The sequence below is a fragment of the Dipodomys ordii genome, unplaced genomic scaffold (genome assembly GCF_000151885.1).
Source record: "Dipodomys ordii isolate 6190 unplaced genomic scaffold, Dord_2.0 Scaffold270, whole genome shotgun sequence".
NCBI lineage: Eukaryota > Metazoa > Chordata > Mammalia > Rodentia > Heteromyidae > Dipodomys > Dipodomys ordii.
Genome location: NW_012267486.1, coordinates 412,853 through 437,271, shown reverse-complemented (window position 1 = coordinate 437,271; position 24,419 = coordinate 412,853). Strand labels below are relative to the sequence as shown.

The following is a 24,419-nucleotide window of genomic DNA, read 5'->3' as shown; positions in this document are numbered from 1 at the left end:
ATTCCAGGTAAAATCTAGAAATGGCAAAATGAAAAATCAATAGTCAAGATGAAAAAAAAAACAAAATGAAAAACAAGTAGCCAAAGCCACAGCAGTGAACAACACGTATGATAACCCTCATAGATCAACTTGTACTACATTCTGATTCTTCTACATAGTACTAAAGCAAACTAACATCCTATATTAACTGAAAGAAAATAATTATCAAACTTTAAATTAGTCTTACATTAAAAGACACTATAAAAAGATACATTAAATTGACTTATGCGAGGTTCCTACATTCATTAAAAATGATTTCAAAATTGTTTATCTTACATCATCTGAAATGAAGTTCTTGCTCCACAACTTTTTCATAGCATTTTTCACTTCTGTATTCCTAAGCGTATAAATCAGAGGATTGAACAAAGGTGTCCCAATTGTATAAAACACAGATATCATCTTATCCATGGGAAAAGTGGTTGCAGGACGTGTGTATATAAATATACAAGGTACAAAGAATAAGATGACCACGGTGATGTGGGAGATGCAGGTGGAGAGGGCTTTTCTCCTGCCTTCGGCACTATGGTTCCTCAGGGAATGCAAGATGACAACATAGGAGAATATCAATATGACAAAACTCACTGTGCAAATGGCCCCACTATTGGACACCAGAAGGAGGTTGATCACATAAATATCTGAGCAAGCAAGGTTCAACAAGGGCTCCAAGTCACAGAAAAAGTGATCAATCACATTGGGACCACAGAAAGGCAAACTTAAGGCCAGGAAAATCTGAACTAGAGAATGCACACAGGATCCCACCCAGGCCAGAGCCACCAAAATACTACAGACCCGGCGGCTCATGATGGTTGTATAGTGCAGGGGTTTACAGATGGCCACATAGCGGTCAGCAGCCATGAGGATAAGGATGAAGATTTCCAGGCAGCCAAAGAAATGCAATGAAAAGACTTGGATTATGCATTCACTGAAAGTAATAGTGGCTGTCTTTAAAAGGGCATCGACGATTGTTCTAGGAGCTATGGAAGTGGAGAAGCAGGTATCAGAAAAGGATAGATAGAAAAGAAAGAAGTACATTGGACTCCGAAGGGTCTGGCTGGTCTTGATGGTAGCAATAATTAACAAGTTACCCAATAAAGTTGCCAAATAGCAAATCAGGAAAATTGCAAACACTACTTTTTTTCTAAATAGATCCTGGGTCAATCCAAGAAGAATAAATTCAGTCACATTGTTATTCAGTTGCATGGTTTCAGGGATGAGAGGAGGTGAAGCTGAAAAGATCTACCTGAAAAAGATAATAGATCTTACTTTCCTATGAGAATATAAAATATTTTAAGTAAATTAATTCATGATGTTCTGGGAAATTACTGAATATTTAGGGCAAAAATGAATATTGTTCATTGGGTAATTCTCTGCTCTTTTAATAAGTCACATTTACTTTGTCCATAATTCTTCATAGCCAATTTGCAAGTCTCAAGTGAAGTTATGATTGTCAATTTTTCTTATAAATCTCTTCAAAGACAACTGTTTATCCCTTTAATTCGTATAAAATTTATTAGTAGGAGTCCATCTGAAAATTTTCTTCAAGTTCCTTCACTTTCAAAAAATTTTATAACACAAAGTTGCTTGCTTATCACTTACTTACCATCTATAATCTGTTTGGTTGTTTTTTTCATAATACCAATGAAAGCCAATTCTATATCACACGCATATTTATTATTACAACTCTATATTATTTATAACTTCATTGCATATTCTACTTCTCTTCACTCTTTCCCATTTCAAAGAGAAACCATAAAAACTTGACTTTTAGTAATACTTTGCAACCTTTAAATTATCTTTGAGTGCTTTTCAATAGTTCACAATATTTCAAAAATCCCAATCATCTTTCCCTTTCTCCTTTCTATAAAAAGCAATCAACCAAGAAAGTCAGAGTACCAAGAATAAATTTCTACATTAAAGAGGTGTTTATAATACTTAGCATGTATCATTTTTCAACTTTTTACTTAAGCACCTTAGATTTCAAATGGATGTGTGCTGTATTAATTGCAGAGAAAACAAGCATTACTAAAGTGTCACAGGGAATAAAAAACAAAAAGATTTTTTTAGGTAATGAATACTAGTCAGTAACTGAACTCATTCAACTGGCTTTCATTCCTACAAAATACTTTAATTTGAAAATTTAATTCTTTAACAAATTTCTTTCTCCAGTTACAGAAAGGAGTACGATCATCACTTTATTTTCAAACACAAAATCTTGTTCTTTTGATCATGATGATGTTTGAAGAACACACTAGGCAAGTGAAAATACAAAACAAAGAGCTATACGTGTACATGTAACACAGAAGTCTCAATCTATTACATTGCTACATATCCTTTTCAGAAATTCAGTCAGCTATTTAGAAGGATGTGTTTTGTTAACCCACTTTTGAGACTAAATGGATAAAATACACATAATTATCTATAGATAGCTGTATAAAGGAGTTGCCATTTATGAAAGCAAGTTTTTGAATGCAATATATCTTGCTCAATGTTACCCCTTTCCACATTCTTACCCATCCCTCTCCTCCCCACCCCTTCCTTAACTCTTCTTCATTGTGTAGGATATATACTCAATTCTTGACTGTATTTTCTCCTTCTTCACCTCTCAGTCCATACAATGTTGCCTCTTTTGTAGTAAATTTTAATCTCATTGCACTTCTAACCAATTACTGGAGAAGGCAGTTATATAACCCCTGGTGAAGTTACATATTTTTGAGGAGCTAAAGATAAACAAAAACTTATCTTGCAAAATAATAATGATAATAATAAATTTTTTCCAAGTCTTTCCATTTCCTAACAAATGGGGCAATGCCATTCTTTCTGATGGAGGCGTAGAATTCCATTGTGTATATATGCTACATTTTCTTGATCCATTCATCTACTGAGGGGCATCTGGGTTGGTTCCATATCTTAGCTATGGTAAATAATGCTACAATAAACATAGTTGTGCTGGTAGCTTTAGTATGGTCTTGTTTTTAAGCATTTGAGTAAATGCCCAAAAGTGGGATTGCTGGGTCATAAGGGAGCTCTATGTGGAGTCTTTTGAGGAACCTCCTTACTGCTTTCCAAAGTGGTTGAACAAGTTTACACTCCCACCAACAGTGCAGTAGGGTTCCCTTCTGTCCACATCTCCTCCAGTATTTGTTGTTATTAGAGTTCTTGATTATAGTCATTCTAACTGAGTGAGGTGGAATCTCAATGAAAAAATAATAATAATGTAATATGAATAATAACTTTATTATACTTCATAGACTTGAATAAAGGTTGAAGGGACAAGGGATCTGATACTAAATTTGAAAATATTTTTTCCTTTAAATGCAATCTATTTTGTCATCTACAATACCCTATGATCTAGGAAAGAAAGGGTATATTTTTGAAATCAAATACTTAATGGAACCTATTAGAATCACGAGAGATTCACTATGGAAGGATGTTATTAATTCACATTTCTACATGTATGTGCATATAGAGTCCCGTGTCCACAGTTCCCCCACCAGAGGAAAAAACTTTCCCTAGTCTTTCACAGGCCTTTGACAGTAAAATAAGTTGAGTTGTCTGAAGATAGATTAGCTCTAGAAATATATCGCATCATCGAAGAACAGATATGAATCACTCGATTCTTTAGACAATGTTCACGACTTTGGAATAATTACAGTTTTAAACATCAATGCTATATTGATGTGGTATAGAGCAGAGAAATGCTCAAAAATCATTCAGGCAGCCTCGACTAAAGTAGATGAGGCTGGAATACAGAGGGGTAGGAGACTTGTTTGGTGTTTGGTGCAGCTTTATAGAATCAGTCATGTTCCTTAAGGACCCTCTTGTATACATATTACCATCCCCTAACTTAGACTCCTGTCTTTGGAAATCTCTACAGCCACTTAATTTTATACAGAGTTTACTATTTTCTGTGGAATGGCCAACGTGTGTCCCATACAGTTTTATCACTTAATGTCAAAGTTAAAGCAATATTGTCTACCCACCATAAGCTCCTCAATCCATGCAGCTCAATACCATGATTCTTCCCAGAAGAATCTTCATTGCATCCAATATCATCACAGAGCCTCTGATTACCTGACTTTCCCAAATATCACAAATGTCTCTTCAGTTATTCTTTTCTGTAAATGTGCAACACAGAGAAGGAGCATTGTGTAAGAGGAAGGGAACGTAGGGTGAGATATGACAGAAGTATGGACCAGAGGAAGTGCTGAGGAGGGGAGGTTGCTTAAAACATACTTTCAGGAACTCCTTCCCTACATCTGTTCCATTTCGCTTCTCATATTTCTCAAAACAGTGTGCAGACTAAAAGTCAGCTTTATTGATGTTCTAGAAATGTTGGAAAAATAATCCTTCAACTTTCCAAAACAGGTGTTACAAAGGCTTTCAGCTACATCTTCTCCTCTTACGGTGCCAATTAGGAAAGGGTTAAGAAGTAGTCCTTGTAGGCTTTGAGGTACCGAATTTGATTCAAAGCTGTCATTTAGAGAAGGACAACCTTGTGTTCCTTAAAGGCTTTGTGAAAATCCTTACCTACATCAACCTTTTCTCTCATTTCTAACACAACAAGAATCTTCTATTTTCTGAAGTCCCAAACACCTAGTGAGGAATTAACTACCAAAGTCACAGTTTTCTATTCTTGTCATCTAAATAGTTCCTTAATCCCTAAGTAACAAATGAACCCTTCCTTCCCCACACAACAATCAATGTATTCCATACCCTTATTGCTCACAGAGCATGAAGTGAGGTCCAAAAAGATCCTATTTTCTTCTCATTTATTTCTGATCTCGAGCCTTTTATCTATACTTTTCAGTCAGTACATGGAACAGTATAGTCATGAGACATGGTATATGGAAATAAACTGGAAAACTATGCTGGATTATTCAAGAGCGAGGCCTTTCTATCTACAAAGACAGCAGTAATCTCTCCCTTACCTGTTAGAAGACTGTGTAAGTGTCATGTATGTCTGTGACTTTATGTTTGCATCCTCCTCTCTCTCTCTATTCCAGGGGGAATGTTTTAAGACACAATGATGGAAAGTACTAGGCTCCAACCTCCTAGCCAGTATTATTCCCTACTGGTTTCTCATCACTAACACGAAATCACTAACACGGCAACAGTGAAATCTAGCTTTTGAATTTAAATATAGACTCTAAAAGGAGCAATTCAATCTTCCTTGAAACAGCCAAGACTAAGAATATATGATGAGTACATTGATAATGAAGATTGGAAGAAAACAAAGATAAGGGAAAATGCCACGCTGACTCCAGTAGAGTCTGCTTAGCATGGGAAACCATCTATCAGACCAAGATAGGGGCTGCAGAGACCTATCTCTGAGTTTTGAGACTTCACCGAAGTCTACCTCAGAGAATGGGGCTTCTAAGAGGCCTACTCCTGGAAAGGCTGGCAAACCCCTGGGAAAGATGTGTTTCTGCCTTTCTTTTCCTCATAAGAGTGCCTATTAATCTTTTACTGCTTCTACTGCTCTTTGTACTTACTCATTGTCAACATTCCCTTATTCAGAGCTCTTTCTTAAGAGTGTTGACGACTCCAATATCTGATGAGTGTCTTAAAAATATGACTAACTCACCAGAATTAAGTGCTATCCTGAAACCCCTCTTATGGAGTTTAGTAGACAAGTTATAAGTATATATAAAAGTATTGGGGGTTTCACGAAGTCACTTCAGCAGAAGGAATTGTTTGTAAGGGATTTACAAGAAGCAGTAGGCTCAGCTAGAACAGAAAGAATGTATGGCAATTGCTGAGGCAATTATTTAAGAGAAAGAACTTCCTGCTATTTACTAAGAGACTTGCTAGATCCAGGTCTCCTTGAGGTTTACTATTAAAGAAGAGACAGGAAAAAATCTTATGGGAAAGTTAAGGCCTCTATAAAGATAGGTAATGGTTAATTGGTGACAAACATCAAAACCCAAACCCATTGTATTCCTTAGAGATAAGCCGAAGACAAATGCCTATCAGGAGACCAGCTGGTGACCACCCAAGAAAGAAGCCCTGCAGCAAGATTGTGTAACCTTTTGCCCTTTCTCATGGAGACTTCTGTTATAAAAGTTTGTTATCCTCTGCATTAAATCGCATTCAGCATCCACTCCTCTTGTGTGTGGGTTGTCTGTTTGCCATCTCCCCCCCTATTCCAGGTTCCTCCCCTAGGTGTCCGTCGTCCCGACAGAACCCGGTCCGTGGCAGGGAAAGAATAATCAATAAAGAAGAACACTTATGGGGGCCTATCTTATGCCAGGAGACAGAATGTTCTATGGCTGTCAATTTATTCCCAAGTAGAATCTAGGGAAGCCTGTTGTGTTCTGAAAGAAGAGGCCCTGCTCTCTGGGATTAAGCAACCAGCCCTACAGAACTAAATATAAGTACAAAGTCAGGACAGCAAATAAATATCCTCAGAACTGTTTGCAAAGAAATTGATATCCCACAGTTGTATTCAGTGTCTTCCACTTGTTTTTCTGTAATATTTATTTTTTGAAAAGTCTTTTTCTGAAGGTTAAATTTTATTTAAAGATAATATAACAGAGGGTTTACAGTCATGTAAATCATGTATTGAGTACATTTCTTTGTCTTTTTTTTTTTTTGGAGGGGTGGTCCAGTCGTGGGGCCTGAACTCTGGGCCTGGGCGCTGTCCCTCAGCTCTTCAGCTCAAGGTAGCATTCTACCACATGAGCCACTGCACCACTTCCAGCTTTTTTTGCTTATGTGGTGCTGAGGAATCGAACCCAGGGCCTCATGCATGCAAGGCAAGTGCTCTACCACTGAGCCACCTTCCCAGCCCTGAGTACGTTTCTTTTTGAACAGTGTTACCCACTCCCCCATTTTAGGAATACATTTTTGTTAAAATAATTTTATTTCATTAGATTATGTGTTTATAACTTTACATAATTAATAATTTAATGCATACTATTATTTTACTAGTTACATGATGACAATGACCACATATTTGGGAGAAAACAAACTCACAGAAATTAAGCAGCTCTTTCAGGTTAGTTGTGAGTGAGTTCAACAAGATCTGAATTAATGACAATTTTGTTCTAGGATTCTTAGCTCTCTTCCATACATTTTCCTTGCACTAACCAAAATTAACACAGGAAGAACTAAGAAGTGTGATGATGAAAGCTATTTCAACTGGCTGAGAAATGATGTCCGATTCAGAAGTTTAGAATGACTAATGATGTAGTGAGGTCCTGTTGAAATTCGATGGCCCATGAAATAAACTAGTAGAGCAAAATATAATGTTTTCTAATATGTGAATTGTATATAGAACTGTTCTTTTTGATTGTTATTGTAGAGTTGATATACAGAAGGGTTACAATTAGGTGAATCAGGTAATGAATGAGTAATGGGTACAACAAGGCAACTTACTAACAAGTAGTAATTAAAATAATAAGAATGAGTAATGTCAACTGAGAAACAGTTGGAGATATTGTAGAAAATTAGCTAATACTAGATGATAGATATATATGAAGGTTCTAATCAACTTAATTTTGCAAGAATTAGGGTTTGAAAAATGCTATTCACAGTTAAATACCTTTATGAGAACTTCTGATTCCATTTGAGAAATTGTAGCACCCATTATGTAATTTAAATTGCCAATACCTCCATTGAAATATCTCACTTTGCCCTTGATTCCTTGTCCTCCCTCTGTGCAGCTCAGAACCAAGAAAGATCTTCTCAAGCACTGATTTCTCTAATGAGGGAAGAAGAGAATGAATGATGCATCTCAGAATTGGGAGCATTTACTAAGAATATGGTTCCTATTTCACCTCAGAGAAAGTATCAAGAACAGAGGGCAGTCAGAAGTTCCATGAGTTGATAAAATCGAGAAGGTAGAGTGACTGGCTCTTAGCCAACCAGGAAATATCTACCGCACTTTATTAAACTCACCTTGTCAAAAGTTAAGGACAAGGAGAAAACATTGACAGGAGTAAAACAAGAGTGAGACATCATGTACAAAGAATCCTCCATGAGGCTATCATAGAATTACTCAAGAGTTGTTATCCATTCAAAAATGGGGGGAGGGGATGGTGAGTCCCAACCCAATCAGGAGTTCTCCATCTGGCAAAACCATCTTTTACAGAGCAAACCATCTTTTCCAGGTGCACAGAAATACAGAAGCTGAGGGACTTCATCATCACCTTGTTGGTCTGATAGGAAATGCTAAAAATAGAGATACCAAAGGTGAAAGAAAAAGAGACTAAACAGTTACTAAACACATTCAACTGATAGCAAGTTTAAAAGGAAAATTGTTTTGTGTGGGGGTACAGTTACTGATACTCTTTAAACACCATTTTCCTGTGTTTCTCTTCTTCAATGAGGCATCTGTTCAAAGCCTTGAGCTGTTTTTTAACAGGTTATTTCTTTAATGTTGAGCTTCAAGACTTCTTCATGTGTTTATGATTACAGTGTGTTTTACTTGCCATCTGCAAATATTACCCCCAATCAATACATCACTTTCTTCTTGCATTCTCCCAATTGTTTTCAGAAAAAAAACTATTTTAATTGTGATGAAATCCAGCTTACAGACTAATGCTTTCATAGATATTTCACCTTACGTGTTTTGTCTAAGATCTCAAAATCCCACAGGAGGAAATATAGGAATTTTCCTATATTATATTTTGGTGTCACATTTTAAATTTTGCATTAAAATCTATGGCAAAATTCAGTTAACTTTTGCAAAGAATGTAGTTTCTCCCTAGAATACATTTCTTTTGCATGTGGAAGTCCACTTGTTCCAGCGCTATTTGATGAAAATTATTTTCATCCCATTCTACTTCTATTTCTTATTTGTAAAGCACCCATCTGTTCTGAATTTAACAACAGCCTATATTATTGATGGGAATTCATTCACTTTGTCTTTATATAATCGTAACGTTTTGCCATTTTTTACAAGTAACTAATTATATCGGAGTTTTAAAAATGTTGAGCCAATTTTGTATATATATATATATATATGATAATTTAAATTTATTATATATAGATTTTTCAATGCTGATGGCTTGAATTTATTGGTATTTTTGAAGCATATTTTTAAAAATTTGTATTCATGAGACCTTTATCTAATTATCTTTTATAGAATAGATATGAGACTACCTGTACGTTAGGGTAATTCTAATCTCTCAGAATTAATTAATTAATTGAATTCCATCTTAAAATAATTGAATCTTCTGAAATAGTTCATCATAAATTGATGTGATTTATTTTCTAGCCTTTGGGAAAATTCACTATGATGGCCTCAGATCAGCAGAAATCATATAGGATAGCTCGGTATAAGCTCAGATTTGACATAATTATAATTGGTATCTTCCCTTACTCAGTCATAGTTTTAATATACCAGAGCCTTCTCATAGCATTCTTCACTTCTGCATTCCTCAGAGTATACACAAGAGGATTGAGAAAGGGTGTTCCAATGGTGTAAAACACTGCCACCATCTTGTCTATGGGCAAAGTAGTTGGGGGACGCGTGTATATGAATATACAAGGGCCAAATAATAGGACCGCTACAATGATGTGAGACGTGCAAGTGGAGAGAGCTTTTTTCCTCCCTTCTGCACTGTGATTTCGCAGTGAGCGCAAGATGACAATGTAAGAGATCATCAAAACAATGAAACTGAATGAACAAAGGGCCCCACTGTTGCAAACAAACAGCAGGTTGACCATGTATGTGTCCATGCAGGCAAGTTTCATCAGGGGCTGCAAATCACAGCAGTAATGGTCAATCAAATTGGGTCCACAGAAGGGCAATCTTAAGAGCAGGATAATCTGAGTAGTGCCATGTACAAAAGACCCAATCCAGGCAAACACAATCAAGATGAGGCAGACCTGCCTTCTCATGATGGTTGGGTAGCGCAAGGGCTTACAGATGGCCACATAGCGATCAGCAGCCATGAAAATCAGAACAAAGATCTCCAAGCTGCCGAAAAAATGCAGTGCAAAGACTTGAATCATGCACTCATTATAGGAAATGACTTTCTTTGCAGAGAAAGAATCTACAATGAGTCTTGGGGCCATGGTTGTTGAAAAGCAGGAGTCGGAGAGAGAGAGGTAGAACAAGAAGAAGTACATGGGGCTCCCAAGCGTTGGGCTGAAGGTGATGGTCACAATGATAAGTGTATTTCCCACGATAGTCCCTCCATAGAAAACTAAGAAAATGAATACCACTAATTTCTGCCTTAGAGGATCTTGGGTCAGCCCCAGCAATACAAACTCAGTTACACTGTTGTTTTGAGGCATTCTTTCCTTTAATATTGGAAAAAATCACAGGTTAGGAATAATCTGTAAAAGAGAAAAGAAAAAACATGAAAAGAATACTGAAATTAGTGCTTGAGTATATATCCTCAGTCATGAAACTTATCTTTTAATGAGCTAACTTTCAGTTCTTGAATTTTTTTCCTGAAATTCAATTCAGTAATAAGATTAAATAGTTAGCAATAATAATTACCAAAAATGCAATGATTATCAAACATGGTTATCTAATGGCATATCAAAATAATGAAAGAAAAATGATTTTTCAAACAAAATACACATTAATTTGGGGATCTGATACGGAATACAGGGATCAGCATGCTTTGTTTGCTTAAACCAAATACTCATTAATATTAGGGTAGTGTAAGCAAAATGAACCCCAAGATAGGGACATAAGAGGTTTTATCTTTCTTGCTGTTGTTTTAAAATGTACTTATAATGTACTGTGTGATTTTTTTTGTTTCTTTTGTATATTCTTCCACATGGTATAACCCTTATTTTCATTGTATTTGATTCTGGTGCCCTGCATCTTGTTTATACATTTTTTTCTAATTTGGGGAGGGGAAGGGAAAGAACAAAATGCTGAAATAAGTATACAGGTTGATCCATTGTAACAATGAGATGTACAAGATACCATGTTGAAAACAAACTTTACAGTTCTGAGGGGTGGGGGGAAGGGAGGAATTGGGGAGGTGGGAGGGAATGGATGGTAAAGGAAAAACAAAGGAGGAGGTAACAATGCTTGATAGGAAATACACTCATTACCTTACTCATGTAACTGTAACCCCTCTGTACAGTATCCTTACAATAAAAATATACACTAAAAAAACTAACAAAAATATTAGGGTAGCATTACAAAAACTCTGAGAAAACTTTTTTTTATTTTGAAAATACCTTACAGAGGGGTTACAATTACATGAGCAAGGAAATGAGTACATTTCTTATCAAGCATTGTTGCCTCCTCCTTTGTTTCCCCTTCCCATCCTTTCCGATCTCTCCTCCCCCCCACCCCTCTCCCCCGCGCCAAAGTTGTAAAGTTCGTTTTTTGACATAACATCTTGTTCATCTCATTGTTGCAATAAGTCTACCTGTATCCCTATTTAAACAATTTGTTTTTTCCATTCCCCTCCACAAATTATACCAACATCAAATACAGTTTAAACAGGGGTTATACCGTTGGGGAGGGACATACAAAGCAACAAAGAAATATCTTATAAATATGTTAGAAAAAATAGCAAGAAAGAAAAAACATCTGAGTCTTACAATAACCTGGTAGTTGCATTGTAAATACTTACATAGTCACCATTTCCACCATCCTTCATGTGATTAAGGATTTGATTTTGCTTCTCTCAATATTGGTGGGATAAATACACAGAGATAAGTAGGTGGATAGATGGATGGAAGAATAGATGGATAGATAATAGACAGAAAGATAAATGTATTAAAATTCTCTAATTATACAGCACAATTCATTCTTCCTGTGCAGTTAAGAATAAATTTAAATTTCCTTTCTATGACTATTTTTATTTACTATAAATCTACCTTTCAAACCATGAGTTCTTCAAGAAGCTTTTATACCTCAGAAGTAGACAATAACACTAGTGGGAACAACAATACACAAAACCAAATACTGCCTCAAATTCAGGTTACCACCAGAGATTTAGGAAATGGTCTCTGGGAGCAATGAGTCACAATGCAATGCAATTGCAACCACATACATCCTGGGGGTGTCCCATAGCCTAAGTTCAAGTAAGAAGAGATAAATATAAAAAGAAAACTATTTGTAGTAATTAAATACCACAAATTTATTTCCCAGAAAAATTTAATAATTGAAAATCAGACAAAAATATTTGTTTTATATATATTTTATTGTAAAAATATTGTACAGAGGGTTTACAGTTACATGAGTAGGGTAATGAGTACATTTCCTATAGAGCATTGTTACCTCCTCCTTTGTTTTTCCCTTACCATCCTTTCACTCTTTTAAATATGTTGAAAGCAAAAAGATATTTTAGACCACATATTCTGGACCAAAGCATAATTTATTGAAATATAGATAGATTTGACAGGTCAATCAAAATAACAACTGAAAAAAGATAAGCAAAATAAATGATTTTTGAAAAAGATTCTTATTAAATGAGAACGCATACAGAAATATGCTTTATTCTTGCCTAATTACGTACATACATTTAAATTCCATTTGGATATCTTTTGTACCTATTGGATTAAGAAGCAATTCTTGGGCTAAATCTCTCCTAACAAATTCTACTGACCAATTTATGAGGAACATACTTCCCATATTTTTTGTGGAATTTTTGAGTGCTTCCAATGTTTAAGAGTGATTTCAGAATCTATCATACAACACCTACTAGTAAACATTGATTGAACTGATGCAGTCTCTCATGGGCCAATTATAATCAGGTAGCCTTTTCAATAGTAAGAACAGTTAGAAAGCAATTGCAAATTCTACCATGGTAAATAAGTACATTAATTAATTTAATGAAAGTACTAATTAACATGAAGTATACACAATTTTCTCTAAGATGTAAGTTGGATTTGAATTCTGTATGCTTACATAAAATATTCATTACTAAAAATCTCTATGTCACAGACATAACCATCTAAATGAATTGTATCTAGAAGACTAAATAGTCAAAATGTAGTATTTATAGTCTCTGAAAAGGCAAACTCCTTTCTTAGTAATATACATGAAAGAGCTGATCTGTTTTTAGAATACACATTGACAAAAATTTGAAATGTGCTATGTTGACATGGTACATTAAAAATAAAGCTTTAAAACCTTTACCTTAAGAAACTGTAATTCACCTTGACATTTCACTGAGACATCTTAACTCTCTTTTGCAGAGAACAGGAGGCATAATAATATTTTAAAGGCGGTATAGGACAGAGGTTTAAGTGAGAAGATGAGGCAGCTCTGGAAATAACAGTGGAACTGGGTGCTCTTTAAATAACTAATACACTATCACACTGCCAACAACTCAGAGGTTCACTTGGAATTGGATGTTTTCCAAGTGTCGGCTTTGAGAAGGTGCTAGCAAACAAAATAACAATGTAGTTAAGAATCCAATGTATGTCCTCTAAAATTAAGAGGAGTGAGGAAAGGGGAGACGAGGGAAAGAGTGGGTGAGAATGTTGAAAGGTGTGGCATTGATCAAGATATATTGTATTCAGAAACTGCTTTGTTAAATGGCATCTCCTTTGTACCACTACTTACAGATAATTTTCTAAAGCTGAATATATAAATATATTGCCTGAAAAAGATCTCCATGAAGCACTTCTTAGAAGACCCCCTAAGTAGAATATTATTTCTATTTCATTCTCTTGAATATCCTTATCTATCAGTCTTTATCCAGCTGGGATCATGAGCTCCAGGAGCTACTTTGCATAATTTTATTTCTATTTTCTCATGTTCAATTGGAATGCACTCCCCAACCAGATACATATTGTGACATGAACCCAATCAGTAACATGCAATTATAAAATGAGAACCATTAATGCAATCTCCCCAGAGTTGCTAAGAGCTTATGAAAGAATGACATGTTCAACTGCCCAGTTTCCTTCCAAAAACTAACTAAAGGCACTTACTCAATTGAAATGGTGAGAGTGCTTCTAAATTGGTATGTGGGAATTCTGGGATCAGAGTCATTTTTATCTTACCGAGAAGTTTGACTTCAGTTGGTTCAAGATCCATTCAACATAGTCTGAAATCCACCCTCATGGGTTTTTTTTCTTTTCACCATCCCTGGAGGTATATTTAATAAGAATGATGCAAAATACTGGAGTTTGAGCAAGTCATTCCCTAAAGTGTCTCATGTTTCCAAATTGAGAAGCATGTATGGGTTGCAAGAACATTATATTCAATTTGCCATTAATAATGGGTAAAGATATGGGCAATTATTTCAACTAAAAGGGTTAATTTAGACATTAAATGACTAGAATAAAAAAGCACCTAGGGCTGGGAAGGTGGCTCAGTGGTAGAGTGCTTGCCTTGCATGCTTGAGGCCCTGGGTTCGATTCCTTAGCACCACAAAAAAAAGCCGGAAGTGTTGCTGTGGCTCAAGAGGTAGAGCGCTAGCCTTGAGCTGAAGAGCTGAGGACAGCGCCCAGGCCCAGAGTTCAGGCCCCACGACCGGACCCAAAAAAGAAATAACAAAAAGCACCTAGCAATGAGGTCTTTTCACAATATTTTCTAATAAAATAATGAGCATTGAATGAAAATGTGCAAGATTAACTGTATCATCTTGTAATGATACAAAGAAAAGCAGTACTAAAACACACACACACACACACACACACATGCATGCACATACACAGAGTGATGAGCAATATGCAATGGGCCACATATCTACTGAAAGAGCATGGGAAAGCCAAGCTATGGAGAATGTGGTTCACACCTGTAATCCTAGCTACTCAGGAGGCTGAGAACTAAGTAGCACAGTTTGAAGCCAGCCCAGGCAGAAAAATTTATGAAACCTCAATAAACCACTCAGAAAAAAAGCCAGAAGTGACAATGTGCGTCAAGTGGTAAAGCATTAGCCTTGAGCACAGAGAAGCTCAGGGACAGTGCCCCAGCCTGCAAGCCCCAGGATGGGCAAGAAAGATTGCTAATAAAAAAACTCTTGAATTTGTGGTATGATAAAGCAACTAGCCTATACAATGTACCTAGCACAGTCTTCATCCTAAAAGCAATAAAACTGATTATAGTTATCTGTTCTTTTGCTTATGATTATTTGGGGAAAAAAGTATAAAAAGAGTTCCAACTACTCTCATAATCAATATAACCAAAATCATGTGAAAATCAGCCATAGTATGGATAATAGCTTATCACTCTCTCTGTTTGTATAATTTCCCCTTGATATGTTTTTCCCAGGTATGATGATATGGAATATGCACAGTGCTTACATACTTTGACCATAAATGAGATTACTATTCTATATCAACATTTTAATAAATATTTCATGGAAAGAAACGCATATGAGTCAAGATGCATGGATAAACTGGCAAAATTAAGCTGTGAATTTTCAGAATTTACAATATGCAATTGTCAAAATCTGCACCATTTCTGCCTCCTTGAATATAGAATCTATGTATACAGAATCTACTCTGTACAGATTTACAGTTGTCGTTTAATTTCCTTCGTTAGAGAACTATTCTTTGTTCAGATCATCCCAACTATTTTTTTTAATCCTTTACTCGGTTGGATGAATGTTTGACATTTGGCACACTTACTGTTGAACTGGGAGAACTTTCCTATGAAACGTTTTCTTAATGGCATTTTTCATCTGGTCATTTCTCAAGGTGTAGATCAAGGGATTTAGCATGGGAGTTATCATGGTGTAGAAAACAGCAACAGCCTTATCGATGGCTAACGTAGTTGCAGGTCTTAGGTACACAAACACACATGGCACAAAGTACAAGACTACCACGGTGATGTGGGAGACGCAGGTGGAGAGGGCTTTGCGCCTCCCCTCCACACTGTGGTTCCTCACTGAGTGCAGGATGACAACGTAGGAGGCCAGCAGAAGGAGGAAATTTAACAGACAGATGAAGCCACTGTTGGCAGCCACGAAGAGTCCAAGCGTGTGAGTATCCATGCAGACCAGAGCAAGCAAGGGGTTCAGATCACACATGAAGTGATCTATGACATTTGGACCACAGAAGGGCAACCAGACGATGAACAGGAGCTGTATGGTTCCATGAAGAAAGCCCCCCACCCAGGACACACCCATCAGAAGATTACACATGCGCTGGTTCATGATGGTGGTGTAGTGCAGGGGCTTACAGATGGCCACGTAGCGGTCATAGGCCATCACTGTGAGCAGGATGACCTCTGCTCCTCCAAAAAAATGCTCCCCAAAGACTTGAATCATGCAGCCACTGAAGAAGATGGTCTTTGTTTCATGGAGGGAATCTACGATCAGTTTAGGGGTACTGACAGAAGAATAGCACGCATCGATAAAGGAGAGATAAGCCAGGAAAAAGTACATCGGGGACCCCAGCAGTGGACTTCCGGTGATGGTGACCACGATGAGCACGTTCCCAGTCACAGAGATCACATAGATGAGCAAAAAGAGAACAAAGATGGTTTTCTGCATCTTTGGGTTTTCTGTGAGGCCCAGGAGAACAAACTGAGTCACATTGTTCCTGTTCTCCATGTATTTAATGTGAAAGTCACTTAAATTACCTGAAAATAAATGTAATACAATTTTGAGTTTACTTGGCAGCTTCACTCTAATAAATATGAAATGCCTGCATTCCATTAGACTGTGAAATCTAAGTAAGGGACTTTGCTCAACTTCAGTTTATTATTTTCAGAGGTAAAAGGGTGCCTTTTTGAATTATTTTTTTTTGGTCGGTCGTGGGGCTTGAACTCTGGGCGTGGGAGCTGTCCCTCAGCTATTCAGCTCAAGGCAAGTGCTCTACCACTTGAGCCACAGCACCACTTCCAGTTTTCTAGTGGTTTATTGGAGATAAGAATCTCATGGACTTTCTTGTCCAGGCTGGCTTTGAACCGCGATCCTGAGATCTCAGCCTCCTGAGTAGCTAGAATTACAGGCGTGAGCCACCGGCACCCAGCTTTGAATTCTTAAAGATTACTCAAACTGCTCTTGGAAGAAGAGGAAAAGATTATGATGGAGGAACTTCTGAGATATACAAAGCACAAGCCCGTCTGAACACATTTAGTTGTCTGAGTATTGTAGGCCAGAGGCAAAATAGAAGCAGGAGACTGCTGCTCCCCACACATGCTGCAGCTAAGACCTCAGAAACAAGTAAGGACAAGCATCATTTTATACTTAAAGAAAGTTGCCTTTTATTACTAGGAAATCGGGAGTCATGAATGGTAAGTGTCAATATCTGCAGATATTGACAGGAATATGAAAGGAAAGGACTCTTGGAATGCCCTTGAGTGAACAAACAGCTGTCTGCGTCTTGATAAGCAGAGTGAGATTTGTGAGATGTAGAAGGTCAAGTCATCTGATGGGGAGTGTTTATAGAAAGTGATCTAAAGAATGCCAGGACAATAGCAAGGGGAATGTAATGAAACCATCAAAAACGTACGTTAGCATAATTCATAATACAGGATGATTTGTATATAGTTTCTTTGTAATAGCCAGCCATAAAAAATGACATTTTTGTGAGTATGGAGTGGTACCAAATCCTTTGCACATGGCTTTCCTTTTAAAAATGAGTAATAATTCATACAGTTGAGAGAATGAACTCAGCAAGTATCATATTAATATTAGTCATTCATTTAACGCTGATGGTGTTCTGAGTTACTGCAGACCCTTGCTGATTTCATGCCCACTGAAATGTGTTTGTCATCAATAGTGCCACTTTTAGGCATCTCTTAAATTTGTTTTTACTAGTGATAACAACACAGAGAAACTAAGGCTCCTGCTCAGAACAGCAAGGGACATAATGGAAGAGACAAGTAAATTTATTTTTAATCCTCACGGTATTGCCCTTTAGATTCACGAACTTCATTGTCATCTAGGTTCTTAGCCTTCATCATACCCGAACTGTTGTATTTTTACATGACCATAGTCATTTAAATTTCCTTAATTCTTCTTTAGGGGCAATATTTTAGGAGGCAAATTATCAGTAGACACAGAGAAAGTAAAAGTGTTATTGTATGCTTGGAAGAATTCCTTTATGATTGTCTGCCCTATAAGATTCAGGTTTTCCTCCCCTAATACTTTATAAAGTATGCACTTCTGGATTCTGCTGAGAACAAGTTTGAGAATCAAAAAGAATAGATTAGACTTCTGTTCTTCCAATTATGACATCACTTAGCTTGGGCATATTTCCTGGCAGTTCATAAACCTTTCTTAACATCTATTGATAAAATCAGATTGGAACCTCATGGATTGCTAAGAAATTTTTTATCTGAGCTAGAGATAAATATACAGGAGCTTTCGTGTATTGTTATACTGTGTACGTTTTCAGAAGTTAAGCAGAACTGGCAGCATGGGAAGCAACAGAACATGCCTATAAATCTACAAGTAAACACACTTGATGGTTAAAAAAATACACTGTGACATGATAAATAACTTTTACAGATCTCTAGCCATTCACACAGTGGGGTCAAAGATGGTATTCATAGCAGATCTTAGAGGCTAAATAGCTATGTGCATATGATCACATAAAATTATACTTATCAAAATGAACTCTAAGAAATAGAAATGACATTTTTGTTGTTGTTGCTTTGCTGTTATTGGTGTCTTTTCTTTTTGTCTTGTTTGTTAGTCTGTCTTTGAGAGGGTAAGGGGGACACAGAAAAGTTGGAACAAAGGGAGAACAAATACAACAGTGGTATTCACTAGATACTAGAAAATGAACTATACATCTTGTGAGTGGGGGTGGGAGGGAAAAACAGAGAGGGGAGAGAGAAAGAGAGGAAGAGAGATGGGGAGAGGGGGAGAGAGAGAGAAGGGGAGAGAGGGAGAGAGAGAGAGAAGGGGTGATACTGTTCAAGAAGAAATGTACTCGTTACCTAACTTATGTAACTGTGACCCCCTCTGTACCCCCTCTGTATTGTGATTCTACAATAACAATAAAATATATTTTAAAGTACTATTTGGCCCTGAAAGAAACCTATATGAGAATCATCTCCAATATTCCTCTTAGGAAAGTCATAGAGAGTTCAGTATCCATAGTATATGATCCCAAAATGAGTTTTCCATGTTTGTGATTGACTCAACATTTGTTGCTTATATTTTAGAAGTTTAGCTTTGAAATTCTTTTTTAGTGTTTTTTATTGTAAAGATACTATACAGATGGGTTACACTTACATGAGTAAGGTAACGAGATGCTTGATAGGAATATTTTTATTTATATTTTTGTAGGTGAGAATATTAGCTCATACTTGTGTTCATCTTTATGATTGCTCTTAGATATAAAAAGCTGTTTATCAAGGCAAAAATAGCCATTCCTGGAGTTTACAATTCAACTAACGAGAATTTTATCTCCCAATTTAAAGTCATATATTTGTTAACAGTCATTTGAAGAAAATGTGGCACAGATGAAATATACAGTGCATGTACTTAATGTATATTGATTACAACATATGAAAGTAATATTTAGTTGAGTAACTTAGCATACTAGTACTCACTGATCTTAATGAGGGGAGGAGCAATTATTTCAATCCTGCCATCCAAAGGACCTCCTCTGGTAATATAAAACTTTCACTAGTCAAGATGTGATAGACTTGCCAAAAAGACTCTTCAGATAATTCCATATCAAATCAGTAACCGGTTCAGCAATCTTCCCTTCTCTCTGAAAGCCAAAAACATCTTCATAGATACCTGAAGTTGGAATTTAAAAAGGATTTCCTTGATAGTCTTAAAGAAATTATTTTGTTTCCTGATCCCAGTCCTACAAAGCAAGAGGCACAAAAGTTTGGAAAAAAAGGCTTTCTGATAGTTCTCCACAGTCATGATCGACCTTGCTCTGAATATGTGGGCTATCATTCAAGGATATGTAGAGAGATTTCTATAAATATCCGCAGACTTTGTCTTTGTAGCTGTGTTTTCTCTCCCAGGAATTCATTATCTCCTATGATGAAAAGCTTTTGCCATAGAAGCAGGTGTTCTTGAAAGACACATTGAAGAATCATCCAGTCTTGAATGAAGAATTGTCTTCTCTAAAGTCAGAACAGTAGTATGTGGGAGTCCCCTCTCTGTGTCCAAATATGGTTGTTAAAGAATCAAATGTCATATGAATGGCAAAATAACTGCTGATTGAATTTTCCTAAAGAGGCAGAGTATTGAGGCAACTTCCTTCTAACCAATATTAAGTGATTTGTATAAACTTGTTTTTGATCATTTGGGAGCTAAACCCAAGAAAAAATAGAATTAATTGTAGACATTTTTAAAGTGCTTAACTCTGAATGCTGCTTTTTGTATTTCTCAAATTGCTTTAGATTTTATCCAGACACTTTTAAATGATGCATATTACACTTTTCTCTCAGACTCAAATCCAGGTCAATATGAAACATGCCGATATAGTTAAAACCAAGAAGGGTTTTCTAAATCAGGCATAGTAATACACACTAGTAACACTAAAACTTGGGTTGTAAGTGCAAAGTCAGCCTGGGAAAAACAGTGAGTCTACACCACCCTGATATATATATAGTAAAACCTTGCTGAAAAACAACAAAAAAAGAGTTCCAGTCACCCTCCAATTTGTTATTTGTCTATTCATTTATTTGTCATACCTCAACTTTTATGTAAAATCAAAACTTGTATACAGTAGCAGGGTACTGTATTATATTGAATGCATTATAGATATGGCAAATTGAGCAAGTCAGATGGAACATACTTCTCCACATTTATGATTTTTATGAGATAATAGGCAAAATTCTAGCTCTATGAAGTCTATAGTACATTAGTCTATAGTACATAGAGCATAACTGTGTTTGTCCACTGTACCTTGTACATTCATCTTCCCCCTCTAGTTAAAAACCCCCTTATTCAGGGGCTGAGAAGGTGGCTCAGTGGTAGAGTGCTTTCCTTGCATGCATGAGGCCCTGGGTTCTATTCCTCAGCACTACATAAGCAGAAAAGCCAGAAGTGGCACTGTGGCTCAAGTGGTAGAGCACTAGCCTTAAGATGAATTGCTGAGGGACAGTGCCCAAGCCCAGAGTTCAGGCCCCAGGACCAAAAAAGAAACAAAACAAAAACCTTATTCAAACATGTTTATATAATTATTATATAAATATTTTATAATCATTATATGGTTTATAATGAAGTATAAAATATTGAAATAATTTTAATAGTAATCAATATCAAAAATGCCATCTTAATTTACCTAGCAATACTGTATTTGTGACATTATTATAAATTTGTTTGTAAGATTGTTATTTATTATTTTGAAAATTGGAAACAACAGTAATATCTCAGTGAAGAAATGGTCAACCAGATAATTCTTATGAAGTTTTATATACTGTCATAGCATTAATTTGGTAATTAATTTATAAAAAGTATAACGAAATAGGAATGATTACTATAACAATATAAAATGATATAATATTGAGTCAATCTCATGAACTATATGTACACACAAACACATATATATACATATATATATACGCCTTGGATAATAACTTGAAAGAGTAAAATCACAAAATCAAGTGATGGATTTTTGCATTTTTTTACAAGTACCAATAATACTTTCATAAAGAATGTTCTGGAAAACTGGGAATATATTTGTGCAAAAGGATGTCACCAGAACTATAAGCTTTCAGGTTATTCTAGAGAATCAAACATTTCCTTCAATTTTCAAGTTTCTAGAAGTTACATTCCTTGGCCTATGGCTTTTAAATTTAATTATTTTTTATTTATTCATGTAATGATTTTTAAGTTACTAAGAATTAAACCCAGGGCATCTGAAATGTTAGGCAGGTATTCTACCACTTGAGACATCCTCTCATCCTTTTTCCTTTAATTTGTTTTTCAGATATGGCTGCATTTACCATGGTTTGCCATAGACCCCCATCCTCCTATCTCCAAATCTCCAGCAGCTTGGATTATAGGGTTACTGTACCATCCATGCCTTCTCTGTTTAATTTTACATTTTTAACAGGGAAAATAAAAACACAAGTGAAAGCATGTCTACTAAGCAAACTGACATAAGGGCACAATAGATGGAAAATGTTTAAAGTGAATAACAAATTCTCTTTTCTAAAGAAATGTTAACAGCTTTCCTTGATCTATTTTCATATATGCAAGTGAAAAATTAATATTCATCACCACCATCCTCAGCAGAGCCTGTTTTACTTTCCTGATATTTCTTTTGTTTCCATTGTGCACTAACTTTACAAAGAGTTTTCACCAGGGCATTGCAGATGTACATACATTACGTTTTCTGGGGTTCACTGTCATCTTCTAGAAGATCGTGCTAATGGGACCCTCTCTTTTCAAAGGAAATAATATTTGTACACTGAAGCATTGATGTCCTCTTCTGTTCACTAGCCTGAAAAAAAGGTTTTTTTAATGATTTATGTGATGAATGACTTACCATATTACTGTAAATTTACTCATTAATAATCTGAATTGCATTTCAGGCATCACCTAAATCATTTAAGCAAACATAAATATTAAAAGAAGATTATTACTACAAAGATTAGAGCAAGGAACGGTGGGGGAAATGTTGGATTTATGTTCACCACTGATAAAGGAGTTTAGGAAAAAAAACTAAAACATTTAACGCAAGAATCAGAGAATGAATAAATATGTTTTCAAAATGAAGGTAACTTTGTATACTTTTTATGAAATGTGATGTATTTGTATATCCTCCACCAAAAAGTTCTACTTATCAGGAGAAAAGAAATGACATGAAATAAATGAAAGTTTAAGCCTGACTCAGTAGCATTGTGCTGGCCTGACAGAGGTAAGGCCTTGAGTTCAAATCCCAGTTCAGGAAACAGAACTAAATAAAAATCACACCTAAATATTCCTAACCATGTAAGTGGAGAATCTTGATGGAAAAAGAAATCATGCATTTTTATCAATTTAAGTAAGCATTTATTTCAACTGAACAAGTTCACCAAATATTTTTATACAATGATTTAGTTATAGAAATGGCCTAAAGGTAACATTTAACTTCCATGGATTGTGGCCTGAAATTTCAATCTCATAGTTTTGCATTGCCAGGGATTATAATAGATAAATCATGTGAATTTCCAGAGTCAAGTCTCTTACCCAAGGTAATACCATTGGTTCTTGGTGGACCCAAGTATTCCATACCTGAGCACTATACCATAACCTATCACAAGTAACGTCATCTCCTAAACAATTGTCTTGGCTTCTTTGGAGAATTAAGCATGTAGCACAGTTTCTGTGTTACATCCTGCAGCCATCTTCATATAGCTATTCATGTACATCACACACATTAAAAAACACTCGAAAATAATCTTTCCTGATCAACAAATTTTTATATATCAAACAACAAAAGCAAAACTGTGCAACTAGTTAACAATAATTGTCTATCTCACACCAAAAAAAATAAAAATTAACTCTTTAAGTGCATTTTGTCATCATCAAATTATTGAAACTATAAACTTTTCCTCAGAAATTTATTTTGTTATTCTTATTGAATTTCATCTACAGATGGGCTATAAAGTTTGAAGAAACTATGTTCCTTAAATATACATTGATAAGGTATTTAAGATTCTTGGGTGTTTTTTGGTTTTTTTTGTTTGTTTTCTGTTTTTTGTTTTTGGTCAGTCCTGGGACTTGAAATCAGAACCTAAACTGTCCCTGAGCCTCTTTGTGCTGAAGGCTGGTGCTCTACCACTTGAGCCACAGTGCCACTTCTGGCCTTTTCTGAGTAGTTTATTGGAGATAAGAGTCTCATGAAATTTGCCTGCTAGGGCTGGCTTTAAGCCACAGTCCTCAGATTTCAGCCTCCTGAGTAGCTAGGATAACAGGGGTGAGCCACCACCTTCCCAGCTGAGAATCTGTTTTAGTCGACCTCTATATTTAAAAATTTAAACATGAACTTGAAATGGTCATGCTCACTATTCCCTTATCAAATTTTGAAATGGGGAAATACACAAAAATACTTCTTTATTGTGCCCACTGTGTAGAAAGGGTGGTTGTGATGTTAGTGAAAATCTTTGGCAGAGGCCAGGCTCCTATGTGTTTGTTCCTAAATTACTAGCCTTAACAAATACCTCTGTGTATGGCTGTGGGAAAAATAGTCATACGATATCATGCATTAAATTAAAACTCATGCAACAAATTAGAAATCACTTAAAAATACTTAGCACAGTTGTGCCACGATGTAATTAATCTTTGTCAAGATGAGAATAATACAGGGGTTTCATCTGCCTATAAAACTTTATATGCAAGTGTTAAAGACCACAGGGAAACTCTTGAATAATTAATATATACTTAATAAAGTAAATGATACATATTTACAACAGGTCCTCTCTAGAGTATGGTTATTAGTTGTAGGGTAAAGGCAGTCAGAGTGGATGTAGGTGAATATGGTCAAAATATTTTATATACCCTGAAAATAGAACAATGAAGCTAGCTGAAATAGGTTTTGAAAAGGGGAAGGGGAGATGAGGGAAGGGGAGGGAGAGTATGAGTCTCATG

General features: G+C 36.0%; 3 protein-coding genes across 3 annotated transcripts; all 3 read right to left on the bottom strand.

Annotated features, from left to right (window-relative positions):
- Nucleotides 1-306: 306 nt before the first annotated feature.
- On the bottom strand, nucleotides 307-1,239 carry LOC106001144 (olfactory receptor 4C16-like). Its single transcript, XM_013036272.1, has one exon. It carries the CDS (start codon nucleotides 1,237-1,239, stop codon nucleotides 307-309), a length of 933 nt encoding a protein of 310 aa, XP_012891726.1.
- Nucleotides 1,240-9,360: 8,121 nt separating this feature from the next.
- Nucleotides 9,361-10,284, bottom strand: LOC106001178 (olfactory receptor 4C11-like). The gene has a single exon (XM_013036308.1). The coding sequence runs from the start codon at nucleotides 10,282-10,284 to the stop codon at nucleotides 9,361-9,363; it is 924 nt and encodes a 307-aa protein (XP_012891762.1).
- A 5,258-nt stretch (nucleotides 10,285-15,542) lies between these two features.
- LOC106001160 (olfactory receptor 4C46-like) lies at nucleotides 15,543-16,472 on the bottom strand. The gene has a single exon (XM_013036291.1). The coding sequence runs from the start codon at nucleotides 16,470-16,472 to the stop codon at nucleotides 15,543-15,545; it is 930 nt and encodes a 309-aa protein (XP_012891745.1).
- Between the last annotated feature and the right edge of the window lie 7,947 nt (nucleotides 16,473-24,419).